This window comes from Ochotona curzoniae, unplaced genomic scaffold, assembly GCF_017591425.1.
Source record: "Ochotona curzoniae isolate NIBS_2020 unplaced genomic scaffold, NIBS_Ocur_1.0 scaffold_4506, whole genome shotgun sequence".
NCBI classification, from domain to species: domain Eukaryota; kingdom Metazoa; phylum Chordata; class Mammalia; order Lagomorpha; family Ochotonidae; genus Ochotona; species Ochotona curzoniae.
In genome coordinates, this window is record NW_024467119.1 from 16521446 (window position 1) to 16535413 (window position 13968).

General features: G+C 38.7%; 1 protein-coding gene across 3 annotated transcripts in view; it reads left to right on the plus strand.

The window, feature by feature from the left end:
• The window catches only part of MOB1B (MOB kinase activator 1B), a 64718-nt gene extending 51910 nt beyond the window's left edge, over positions 1 to 12808 (plus strand). For all 3 annotated transcript variants that reach the window (XM_040967418.1, XM_040967419.1, XM_040967420.1), the window contains exons 5-6: positions 2910 to 3073; positions 7509 to 12808. In XM_040967418.1, the coding sequence (XP_040823352.1) occupies positions 2910 to 3073; positions 7509 to 7586 (242 nt within the window). In that variant the 3' untranslated portion in view covers positions 7587 to 12808. The remainder of the gene's footprint in view (positions 1 to 2909; positions 3074 to 7508) is intronic.
• Positions 12809 to 13968: the final 1160 nt, after the last annotated feature.

Genomic DNA, 13968 nt, shown 5'->3' on the forward strand with positions numbered 1-13968 from the left:
CCAGATAAATTCAATGGTTTCTTGGGGAGACCATCTCTGGTCTGAAAGCAGAGCTGGCAGATTATCATCCCGATCAATTAAAAACCACAACATAACATCAACATCAATTTACAACATTATAGAATTAATTGACATGGTATTGAGCAACAAATATGTTAAAAACTGAAAGTTCTTAACCACATCCTGTGACTACTTCATTGACATTTCCATTTTAATTTATACGCAAAACCAGCTGCTATATACCTTAAAATGGCTATAGGGTACTATTTAGCTGTCTCGTGACTATTTTCATTTTAGCATTCAGCAGTTTGTAGTGTTGAAGCTTAATTTTGCTGAACTTGGCAGATTTTGGGATAGTCTAAACTGGCTTATAACTAACAAGGCATATGTCAACAGTTGAAGTGCAGAACAGTTTTAGGAGGGGTGTACAGAGAAGTCTTCAAAACCTTAATGAGAAGTAACTAATCTTTGTGTCCTACCTAGTAGGGCATGTGTGAGTCCCCACTGACTGTTTCCTGTCTGGTTCCAAGCTTTCCTTGTTGTTCTCTATTCCAATTTGTGTGTGTGTGTGAGAGTGTGTATGTTTTGGGGTGGGGGGCTCTGGAGCAACCCTGATGGTCATTGCAAGAGAGGGTGGGGATCCAAAGTTGAACTAAGTAAGGACCAGAGAAAGCGCCTCTCCCTAGTCCTGAAAGAAGCTTACTATTCTTCTCTTTCTGTGGACTACTCAGGGCCTGGACCCCATTTTAAACAAACCAAAAATTTGTGAGAATTACAGAGAATCTTACACATTAATTTCTTCTTCTAGATTCCTTAGTTGTTAACATTTTTCCAGTGTTGCCATATCTTCTCCCATCCTTTTGCCTACACTCAAGTCTTTTACCTAGAAGTATTTCAGTATGTATTTTCTTAGGAATAAACTGTAGCATGAATGATCAAAATAAAAAATTAACAGTGATAACATACTGTGTTATTTATTATATGGTTTTTGCAGTTTTCCCAATAATAATAATCTCTGTGGCAAAACAGACTTTTTCATGCTTGTTTTCATTCAGCTCTTTCTCCTTACCTTTCTTTGGCCTGGAATATGCCCCTTAGTCTGATTGGTTTTTGTGACATTGATATTTGTTGGTTTTACATATTATCCTACAGAACGTCGTTTCATGTTGGTTTCCTGCTTTTTCTAGAAACGTACAATATTTGTAAAATGAGCGCCAAACTCACAGCTCAGTAATACCACAGTATTTGACTTCTTGATAACATGGATCATTTAGCCAGTTTAGCAAAGAATATGGGATTTTGTGTGTGTGTGTTTTAAGATTTATTTTACTATTATTTGAAAGGCAGAGAGAGAGAGAGAGAGACAGAAAGAGCCTTCATCCACTGATTCACCCCAAAAGGCTGTAAGGGCCGGAGCTCAGCCAGTCTGAAGCCAGGCGCTTCCTCTTGGTTTCCCACATGGAGTGGGGCCTAAGGATTTGAGCCATGCTTTGCTGCTTTGCCAGTCCATCAAGAGAGAGTTGAATTGGAGTGGAGCAGCCAGGACATAAACCAGTGCCTATATAGGATGCCACTGTTGCCAAAGGAGGTTTAGCCTTAACTCCATGGCACTGGCCCCTTAATTTTGTGTTTTATTTTTTTTTAAATAAATTTTATTATATTCATTTAAGGTATGTAGCATGATGTTATGATATATGTACATATACACACAACACATATATGTAATAGGTAGTAAATATGTAGTTAAGTTATCTCCATCATCTCCTATGGTTGCCTAGTTTTCCCCCTGTGGCAAGAACAAGTATAATTTACTCAGTTAGCCAAAATTCCTGCTCACAATACACTATAGTTAACTCTAGTCTTTACATTGTTCATTAGGTCATTGGACTTGTGCATCCTACATATCTACTACCTTATGTCTTTTATCTCTGTCTTCCTATTTTCCTTTCTCTTCACCTTGCCCCTGGTAAGCACAATTTTATTCTCCATCTCTGTATATTTTGCTTTTTTTTTTTAATTCCACATATAAATGAGACCATCAATATCTTTTCTTTCTGTGTCTTCCTTCTATTTTACAAAACCACACTGTGGGCGAACTGCAGGATCTTCTTAAAGGCTGACTAGTATTTCTGTGTGTGAATGTCTATGCATACGTCTCAGTTTGTTTATCTTTTCACCTGTTGATGTGTACTTTGGTTGTTCCCGTATGTTGCCTTTTGAGAATAATGCTGCAATAAACGTGGAAGTGGAGATGATATTTCCTTTGTCTGTTCACGTAGAAGCACCATGGATGAGTATTATGGTGGTTCTGTTTTTATTTTCTTTAGGAACGAGTGTACTGTTTGCATTAGTGGCTGCAGCAGTCTGCATGCTTGCCAGCAGTGTCCACGGCTTTGCTTTTCCCCACAGGGATGCTACCTTTATCAAAGTGCTCCGATACACAACACAGTGAGCCTAAGCGAACAGAGATGGAGGCTTGTTTCTGGACACATGTAGACATCATATCCACATGTATGGATATGATTTTTAAACAAAATAGAGGATGTTTAAAGCATGATTTACATTTACCATATGTTTGTACTGGGACTTATGTGATGAAATTTGGGTATCTGTGTTTGTCATTTATTTTAGCTTCATTACCATTCCAGGAGCTTGTTTCATTTTAGTTAAGTAATGGTGCATTAGAACAGGCTGTAGTGAAGACTAGTTCTAATGGCTAGAAGCTTTGAAGCTGACTTATGTGGGATGGTGAGAACCTCTGGAGGGTAAAATTAGTATGTAAAGTGGTAATTCACAAATGCTACTTCCTTTGGGTTCTATCTTCAGAGCTTGTTTTGCACTTTGCTTACAAGCTTGGTCTCCCGTGTTCTCATTTCTTGTTAACAGGGGGTTGTTTATCTCTCTGCTAGGTGTCCCGTTTCCGAAGAATTTTATGTCTGTGGCGAAAACGATCCTCAAACGCCTGTTCAGGGTCTATGCTCACATTTATCATCAGCATTTTGACCCTGTGATACAGCTGCAGGAGGAAGCTCATCTCAACACATCCTTCAAGCACTTTATTTTTTTTGTTCAGGTAAATTGGATTGGGAGGTGTGGGTTGGTGCCTTGAGTAAGCATTTATCTTCTGACTTCAAACGGTGAACACTACCTCGACATTGTCAGGATATAATTTGCCATAGCTATAATTTGCAGCCTGTTTCAAACTTTCCACTATGACAAGGAGTGGCCTTTGAATATCATTAGTCTCTAAATTGATGGTAAGTCTGCAATTGATCTGAGAGAGGCTGCCTTGGATTTGCTTTAGCAAACAGGCCAAAATGGAGGAAGGAACCCCAAATGCCTGCAGAAGCTGGTGCGGGGCCAGGTTGAAGCCAGAATCTCGAACCTCCGAGCTAGGTTTCTCTGTGAGGGTGGCATGAACCCAGCTTTGCTGCCTCGGAGTGTGCTGCTAAAGGACACTGAGTTGGGAGAGGAGCTAACTTAAACCCCTGATACTCTGATATGGGATGGGAGAGTTCCAGCTAGAATCTTAGGCAGCAAATGCTCGCCCCTCTGCCTTTAAAACCATATTCTAAATAATTTTTAAGATAGTTACTGTTCATCATGTGTGAAGGAGAATTATGTTACAAAGAACATTTTTGTTCCAGAGGTCTGTTAGTCCTTGGCCTGTCTTCCCAGGTAACCTCCCTTTTGTTTAGTCTGCATGGAACTGGCATTAGAAACATAGAGTAAGGTTTGGTGAGATGGCTTAGTGGCTAAATTCTTGCCTTGCCCATGGTGGGATCCCATATGGGCACCAGTTTGTGTCCCAGGTGCTTCACTTCCCATCCAGCTCCCTGCCTGTACCCTGGGAAAACAGACAAGGATGGTGCAAAGCCCTGGGACCCTGCATCCACAAAGGAAACCCGGAAGAAGCTCCTGGCACTGGGTTCGGATTAGGCTCAATTCCTGCTATTGCGACCACTTGGGGAGTGAACCAGAGGATGGAAGATCTTTCTCTGTATTCCCTTCTCTCTGCAAATCTGGCTCTTCAATGAAAATAAAATAAATCTTTGTTGCTGGAGTCCAGCTCCAGCCGAGTTCGGAGCTCGGGAAGGGTGCGTGGAGTCAGCGATAAAGAAAGACACAGACACAGACACTTGGTGCGTTCTCACAACAGCTCAAAAAAAAGCTGTCATTTTTATTTACTCAGACACCTTACAAGCTTCTGCACAAGCAACTAATTATTCTATTTTTACTTCAAGACTAAGGGGGCATGTACAGACATTTGGTCATTCCGTCTGCACTTCAAGGCTAAGCAGGTGCCCCTAAAGATAATTCTGCAAAATACTGTATTCATATTCTTCAAAGCAAGCCATTATTCATTCTTCAACAGTAGCCATGGAGCAACAGCCAGGACTCCAAGGCCAAGGCTCATGCGATTAGCTGCTAATCAGTAGTACATTCCTACCACATTTCTGTTTCTACAATTCACATATTATTTAATGTGAAAATAGGTTACAAGGGAAAAACCTAAAATCTAAAACAGAAACTTCAAATGTTAAATCCCCCTACAACTATAGACTCCAACTCCGTAAACAATAAAGCAATAATCAAAAGCATTTTTCTTTAATAAAAGCATCCTTAATTCCTCTAGCTAAAAATTATAAAAGCGACTAAAACAATTACATTTTCTACACTCCTAAAAATTGCAAAGACAAGCTAGCCTTTGAGATAACAATAACTATATTTATTGCCATAGCAGTTTCAGCTCTCACTCCCATCAGTTGCATTAGTATTTAAGACATATATATCAAGCCCCTTCCCAGAGGGTGTGCTGTATGTCTGGGCCAGGTTCTGAGACAATAGTTAGCACACAATAAGGTGTCCAAAAATGGCATGGGCTTAAATGTGCTCCTGTGTGTAAATTGTCAAAGGCCCACTCACCAAGACATTATCAGTGACATTAACTCTCAAGCTACATCGGTTCCAAAACCTGCAATGTGGCAAACATCAATGCCTTAATCGAATACAGAATTCTAGTGGGGTGCTTGGGTGTCCATGCAACCAAGGGGTGAAACAGCATCAAGGTGGTCAGAGAGACTTCCGCTGGGCCTTGCCTAACAGCTGGAAGCTCCCCCAGGCCTTGCCACACAGGGAGCTGTTCTCTTCACACCTTTGTGTCATCCATACCCACTGCATGGACCCCAGCACTTTCTTAAAAAAAAAAAAAAAAGTAAAATAAAATAAGAATCATTGACTAGGGGCTGTGAGACTTCACTTACTCTGCTATAATTAGAGAAATAACCAGGAAGGGTGAAGAAGAGGTAGAGATGGACAGGCTTGATTTACTAGAAGGGCAGAAGGGAGAGGTTGAGAGAAGGGTGTTGATCTGGAGAAGCTCCAGCTCTGAGTTCATGCTGTTTTTCTCAGCTCTGACCATGAGTGTGTCTACAAATACTTCCTTCACTTGTCTTCACCACTAAAGAACAAAGTACGTCAAGAATTCCTCTGTATACACTCTCACTCTGAAGACATATGCACACGTTATGTTTCAGTTGCACCTTTGTGGAGTTTGTAACCTGCCAGAACTGTTGCTGTAAACACTAACTATGATATCCCATTTGCAGACCCATAGAAACAAAACATTAGTCTTGCATATGTGTTTTGGTTTAGCAACATATGATTGCTGAAGTTTAGGTTTCAGGGTTTGGAAGAGTATTTTCTTCCTCCAAAAGACTTCGTTTTACATTATAGTCACAAAATACCATTGTTTTCCAACTGCTATCAAACGGTAGGGGATTGACAACATATCATTTGACAATTGTGATCTGATCCTTTTCATCTCTGGGAAGCCTGTGTTTCTTAGAGGTACATCCGCTGCTTGTATAGGATCACACTTTGATTAAGTAAGAGCAGCACCTGCCCTAAACCATACAGTTATTTTAAAAAAAAGATTTACTTAAAAGGCATTTGCAGAGAGAGAAAAAAAAAAGAGAGAGAATGCCCAAGAGGTCTTTCATCCACTGGTTCATCCCCCAAATGACTGCAGTGGCCAGAACTGGGCTGGTCCAAAGCAGCAACTTCTTCCAGGTCTCATATGTAGGTGCAAGGGTCCACTTAGATGTAGATGCCGGTGCCACTTGTGGTGTCCTTATGACTCCATGCTCGCACAATTTTAGATTTATTCTGGGTCTGCTGCTGCTGAAACTCCTGCCCGCCTCTTCCTGCTTTCCAATCCCACCCCTCCAGGCCCATCAAGTGAAGAATCCGTGGAACCAGGAACATACCTACTTAGATTTTTCAAGCTTATGCTTAGGTATCTGAGACCCCAAAGTTCTCTGCCCATATCCAGCTGTATGTCCAGGGTCTCCATGGCCCTTTCCTGTGTATCCATTCTTTGGAAGGTAGAACTGAGGGATAGCCCGTGGCTGCTGTTCATGAGGGTATGCAAACATACGCCATGTGTGCCAGCCAGCAAGTGGCCCTTTGAGGTGTAGGACCTAGGAGGTGAGAAGAGCCCAGAGGCTTTTGGAAGGCTAGGAACCTGGTTCATCAGGACCATTGACTCCCCTTGGGTCATAACTTAGGAGTCTTGGAATTCTAAATATGAACCTGCTTTCCTGGTACTGTGAAGGTAGGTATATTTGTCCAGGTAGGCGAATGGAATGTGTTCAGTTTCATAACATGTTAGCTAAATGTAAAATATTAATAATTTAGTCATGTGGTGTGTTTCCATCTACATTCTTGGCTCAGAAATCTTCAAGGCAAGCCTACAACTGAATGCCTCCCAATGATTCTGGTTACTTACTTACGTAACACCTAACAGATCTTAATAAAGGATTAAATTGGTAGCTGAAAAGGCCTCACCATGACAGAAAAATGGATGTAGAGGCAGTTTCCATTTATTAGCTGTGAACTAGAAGTTGAGAGAAAAGTATGTTCAGAAGTGAATTTTCAAATGATGGGAGTAGAACTGCTCAAAATGCGTAAGTTAAATCCAAGCTTTTTCATTTCTTCTTTACAGGATTGTATCATTGGTGAACTCTGTCTTGTTTATGTGTTTCTCAGATCACATCTTTTGATAGCCTGCAGATACATGTGTTTATAACCTGGTCTTATTAGCATATAATACTTATATTTACCTATGAAGCTAGAGGTTTTGATCCCTCTTTGGCTGACTTTGTACGTATTTAAGCAGTATGCTGGCTAGTCTTTTCATTAAAAAGCAGCAACTCCCAGGTGCACTGTGTTGCGGAAGGCCTTACAAGAAGTGCTTAACATCATCGTCACAGATAGTCTCCCAGTAGTTTTATGAGATTGGGGCATTTATCCTAATAGTAGATGTTATTAAACAAAATCAGGAGTGTTAAACGATTTGTCCATAGAGCTAAAATAATAGAAAAAAGAAATCAAAGCTTTTTTATTTTTTACTTCAAACACAAATTTCCAACAAATGCTATTGGTGCTGCGCTTTAATAATGTTATGCTGTTTTAATTATTGCCATTTTTGTTTTTATCGTGCATAGGAATTCAACCTTATTGATAGAAGAGAACTCGCACCACTCCAAGAACTGATTGAAAAACTCACCTCAAAGGACAGATAAAAGGATACAAGCTTGAATGTTCCTGAAATGAAGCTGTGTGCAGTGTATTTGGGTCCTGGTTATGCTGTGTTTTTATCTACATTGTTCTGTCTTTGGTTTGGGGGCTTGTGTGGGTTCCTGGTTGTTTTTTTTTTTTTTTTTTAATTTTTTATCTTTGAAACCTTATTTTATTGATAGAGGAAGCCAAGAAACATTCTCTGTACTTTTGATAGGGATAAATTGTGTTTTATTGGTGTAGCTTTTTTAAAAATTAATTTTGATTACTTGGGAAATATTTTTGCAATATTCCTTGCTAAAAGAAAACACTTATTGATTGACATGCTGGCAGATGGGGTTCTGTATTGTGTAAATTGTGGCCCATTTTTCAAGTCCCCATAAGACTTTTATTTTTAAGTGCCTTGGCAGGCTCACGTCCGAAGTGCAAAGCACAGACACAGAACTGAACAGGGCTTGAAGCCATGGTAGGATAATACCCAGGGCACTCTGTGTGCATGCTATAAAACACCTGTGACAAAAGCCATAGCTGACCTACATTGGTGATCTCCAGCTTTTACTACATTGAAGAAACATAATTTGTAAAGGTGTGCATGTAGAACATAAAAAAAAACCCCCACAATATTTCTTAATTATTTTTTATATTGACAGTAGTAGAGTCTGCTCAACAAATACCTAAAAGTTCTACAAGCAGGTCTTTTCCATCTGTTGATATCTGTGATATTGAAACTTGAGGATGTTGAAATGTAATACATTTTACATTTTCGCTTCTTTTTACTGCACTGTAGGTGTAACAATTCAGGTTATATATAAAATTGCCATCTTCAGAGTTGATACTGAACTGTGAGGTTTCTTAGCAATTGCCAAATGAGCCATAAATCTGCAGAATCCCTTTCTACTTTGAATAGGAGGGGATGAGAGAGTGTGTTTTGTGAGGGAGGTGGTTAGTTTTGTGGGTAATGAGGGGTGGGGTTGAGTATAGGGAGTCAAGTTCTAGAAAGCCCTGGCTTAAAACCCTTGAAAAAAGAATGGTGTGAAGATTTTTTAAAAAGTAGGTAAAAAATAAGCAAAGTCTTAGAGGCTTCCTGTGAGGAATCAACTTCCATGAGAAGTTACAAATAAATTACTAATTTTAAGTACAGATATTAAGCATAGAACTTTAAGATGGGAGAAATCGATACCTTTTCAGCATTTCCATTCAGTGAATGGAGCTGGTCTTTTGCCTATCATTTTTAAATGATACAGTACCTTCTTTGCTTATTATAGGCTCAGTTTGAAGCTTTCTGACTCCTGCTGTTTCCACTGTGAGAAGTCTTTTCTTTGCAGTGATATCAAACAATAAAAATGCTGTACCTCCATAGTGAATTATTTCCATAAGTAACAAGTCAAGAAAGTTAGCTTTTAGAATGAAAGAAATACTAAGTTTTCACTTGTTTTATTCTTGAGAAATACCCGTTTCTGGCTTCTAGTTTTATTTTTGTCACTTACAGCAAATCTGCTTTCAGTAAGAAACACATGTCCTTTCAGTTAGAGAAACTGCCTCTCCCCTGCGCACCAGCAATGCGTGCTCTGAGAGCATATAAGGCACTTAGTTCCAAAACATCTACAATGAAATCAGTCTTTTTGTCATCAACAGAGCAGTGATAGAATTTAATACCATTAAAGTGATGACCACTAGGAACTGCCTTTTTCTCCACTTTACGTGTAGCAGGCACTTGCCAAGTACCAGAGGACATTTCAGGAGAGACTGGCAGAAACAGGTATCTTGGACTTTTACTGATCGTGCTTTTTCATAAACTTCACTGAGAGCTAGCTGATTTCTCAGACCTGTTAGTGTTCAGATAGATATCAACCAGTATGGGTCGACTGAGAAATGACATTGGGTGTCAGGCAATTTTAGTCCCACCTATCTAGGAAAATGAAGCTGTGATTACTGAGTCTCCCTTAAAGCAGTGCTTCTTACAGACCTCGTAAATAGAGGCTGCGATAGCCAAGTCAGAGATTGTTCTTGCTCTTTTAAGCCTTATTCATTAATACACTGTAAAATAGGAAGCTGTTTCTATAAATTAATGCTTTAATAGGATTTACTGTCCGAGTCCATGTAGATAGGAGTTGGTTTTCACTGTGCCAGAATCTCAGGTGCCTGCTTCTGAGTCGGGAAGTGAGGAGGTGTGTGTGAATGGAAGGGAAGTGGAGAGGCCTCCCGTTGTCCCCCGTGTTACAAGGCAACCGGTGTGGAAACGTCAGAACATCAGAACACGCAGGAAGGAGCTGGTTTACTAGAAAGGTAGTTACGATCGTTGGGTTCCTAGGGGAATTAGTAAGAGGCTCTTGTTTTATAAAATAAGAAAGTCAGGTTTTAGAACAGAACATGCTTTTAGGTGTTGATTGGAGTTGCTTCATTTCTTTTGCTTTAATTTATAAATAACCAACATAATTCTTTTCCTTCCTTCTCTTTTTACATAGATATAAAGCAGAGGCTAGCTTTCTCATCCTTTGAAAAAAGCATCAAACATACAGAAGCAAATTAACGTAGTTTTATTGTCTGGATGCATCAGTTAAGTTATGAAACACATTTTAGTCATTATTTTAAATGATGAAGTGGCAGTGTTGAGGAGAAATTGACAACAGTGGAAATCTTAGAGTTAGCAGTAAAAGCTGCTGCTGGCTTCCCTCCCTTGATTTGACTATTCCATTTTCCATAAAAACCACATTAGAATGCACTAAAGCAGTAAGCGTGTGTCAGTTAGCTGGTGGCTTTGCAGCCCAATTTATCTTGAAAGGTTTTAGATTGCTGTTTCATTGGGCCTTGCCGGTTAGTCAGCTGTAGCTTATAAATGGTCAGCATAAAATGAGTTAGGTGGGGTAAGGTAGGGTTAGTGTAGTATGTCTCAGACGGAGTTACTGTCTGGCGTCTGAGAATGGTGAAGCACTACAGGAAGTAGAGATGATGTGGATATTTTACAAATACAATCAGCAGATTCCATTCTTTTTGTATTATTTTCCTTGCTTATGGGAAAATGGAAATATAGATTTTCTTTTATACTCTTACCTTTCTGAGAGAGGTTTTAATGATCCGAATGATAGAATTTCCTTTTAAAATGCTTGTGTCATACCCCCGCATCCTAGTAAGAGCTGATCGTAGGTTGCCGGGAGCACTCCCTGCTCCAGCTGTGCCAGGACGCGCTGGCGTCTGTGTGCAGTGGAGAATAACCAGTAGTTGATGAACACGCAGAAGTGCAGTGCTTCTGGGAGTTTATTTTGAACATGTCACACAAATCAGTTTGTGACTGTCAAAGGAAGTGAGTTTCACCATTGTCGTTGCACTGAAAGCTTGCTGGGTGGCTTAATGTGACCTATCTTAATCCCCACACTAACTGGCTGTGCCTGGAGATCTGCACCGTAAGGGAAGTTTGAAAGAAAGTGACACACTCTGAATGTGCAGGACGGGACATGTGAGGAGTGGTTTCCGAGATCACTATCTTGCAGTACACAGCATCATTTAGATGTATAAATTTTACTTTAAAAAATTCTGTCTACTTACAGTTAAATCATTTTTTAAAACCATTGTTTTTCTCCAAAAATTGTTTCCTGTTTTGTTTCTTACCCTGAAAACTGTTGAATCTCATATTGGCTGCTATAGTAATTTTGATCGAATTTCTAATACGGAAGAATGGATCCAATATTTAAGATAGAAATAGTTTAAGAGAATTTTAAGCACTTGACTTTCATGCTTTTTTTGAAGCATGTTTTCTGTCACATAAGCAGTTTTACTTTATTAAAGACTAACAAAAATCGGATGCTTTGTGTTATGCTGAGTTTTAAGCTTACGTGTCACAAAATATTTACAATTATAATAATTTCATGTATATGTTGAATTTTTGAATGTCCTTTAAAAAGATATGGGGGCAGAGGTATAATTGTAATTTGGAAATGTGACTTTATTTATTGAAACTTATCTGGTATACTGAGACTTGACCTATTCTTAGAAACACAGCTGTACACTTTAAGGACCACTCCTAAAGTAATTAAATGCTAAGAATTTTTCCTGATAAGATTTATCATAGGAGTCATTTGTTGAGCTGTCAGCTTAGTTGTTCATGAGAAAATAAAACTTTGGAGGTAAAGCTGTTTTAAGATCTACTGGAAAAGTCTGAGTATGAAACAATTCTGAAGGCAGATGGTTTGAATTTTTACAAATCTGCTGAACTAATCACACAGATGTTGCATATTTGCCATTTGTACCTGAACAAATTACATTTGACAAAAGAAAACAGAACAAAATACTGGGTACTCGCAGTTTTTCAAATGTAGATTTGCTTTTCCTCATGTAGAATATATTTGAGAACTGTAGTACATAGAAAGATAGTAAAATCACTGGCCGTTCGTACCGCTTTTCCTGAGCCCTCTCCCCCCAGCTGACGCACACACAGGTGTGCAGGCACACACAGACACCTTGGAAAACAAGTTTTCATTGTTGGTGATTCTGGAGTACACAGGTTTCAGCCGATAGTTTCCTTTAAATGATGTCACTGAAGCAGATTATTAATGATATAGAGTAATACTTTTTATTATTTAATATTCTTTCATATTAATATTAAATTAGGTAGATTTTTTTTTACATTTTTGCACAAGTTTTCATTTTGTTTCAATACTCAGTTGTTTCAATTGTAAAATAGATGAGTGTGTTTTCATTTTAAGAACATTTTTATCCTTAAATTGTTCTGCAGAAATGACTATTTTTAGGGAAAATGGTTTTTTATAGCCACTAAATTGTATCTCTTATTTTTGTACATATATAATCAGGTGGCGAGGGCACCGATCTTTGTAGGAAATACTTTGTTCTATTTGAGTTTTTCCTACGTATTTAAGTGTTACCTAAAATTATCAACAGGAACAGTAATCTAGACTGAGAATACAGTGAACAAGAGAACACCCAAAGCGTGAAGGAGATCGCTTCTGAAGACAAAAACATAGGGTGCTGTCGGTGCTGGGGGCTGGATGGACGCAGAAAAGCAACATTGACATTGTGCAGGTGTCTAAGAGAATATTTCCAGACAGGATCCAGTCCTCGAGGAAGAGAGGGAAGGGATAAAATGGTCTAAAATAGGAAATATGGGCGCTGCATGGTAAACTGTGCCAAGATTATGCAAGTTGTAGTTATTATTGATCAGAGCTTGCTACATCATTTTGTTCTAAAGGGGATATTGAATGTCAGAAAATTTATACAATGTTTTATTTGAAAAATGTAAATAATGTATAGAGACTTGTATGTGATGGGATATTTAAATTATAGTTTTTTTTAAGGAACAAACTGAATGTTTATAAGAAATAATGAATAAATAGTTATGTTTGGCCATGAATCCTGACTGCATCTTTCTCCTTACTCTAGGTACTCTCACACTAAGTTTGTTCCAAGGGCAATATTTGTGTACAGAGTATGCTGAACATTTTGAATTTGTTGGGTGTTATTTTGATTATTTTATATAATGTTCATAACCCTGGAAGATAGTATCTCAGAGTGTTATGTGTCAGAAAGCCAAAGTTCAGAAATTGTACAAGTCATTGGACTAGAGTTTAAAAACCCTGATATGCCTGAAGGTGAAACAAATGCTTATATTTGTTTGTTTTCTATCATATAAATTACAATAAGAATATTTAGCAGAATAATGAATTATTTATTCACTTCTCCAGCAAGCTGTTTTGTCTTCATTATAGATCAGGGAATATTAAACACTATTCAAGAATCTTTTAGCCTGATACCAATTCCAGAAGAAAAGACATGTTTTAGAGATGGGCAGAGAATGGCTGTTTAATGTTTTTTACCTTCGAGGACTTTGCTGGGACCTTGCACTTGACCGGTTTCTGATAGTAGAGCCTGTAACTACCAGAGCCGCTAACGATAGAGGGGCTTTCGTGTCCAAGGCTAGTCCATGCCCTGTGACCTTCACATGCTTCAGCAGCACCCTGCCGTTCTGAAAATAATTACAAGGGGCTTCAAAACAGTTACTGAAGAAAATGGAGTTAAAGTATATTGTTCGATTTCTGTGGACTTTACGAAGCTCTCTCATAAACTTGTATGGTACAGTCAGTCACATTCTGATAAGTTTGCTTCACACATTGCCTGTTGTACTTACTGTAAATTGTCAATTCCTTATATAGAATTGTCTGGAGTATAGAATTTTCCGGTCAGCATAAAGATTCTACCTAATTACTCCCTTGAGGATTTGACAAACTTAAAATGCTATTTTCAATATATCCATTTATTTACTTTTTTGAACTTTACGCATCTGATGGTTCCTGTGCTCTGGAGTAGGTTAGTTTGAAGCACCCTGACTCCCCGTTCTTGTTTTTATGAGTTTTGTTTTCTAGGCAATTGAGAGAGTCG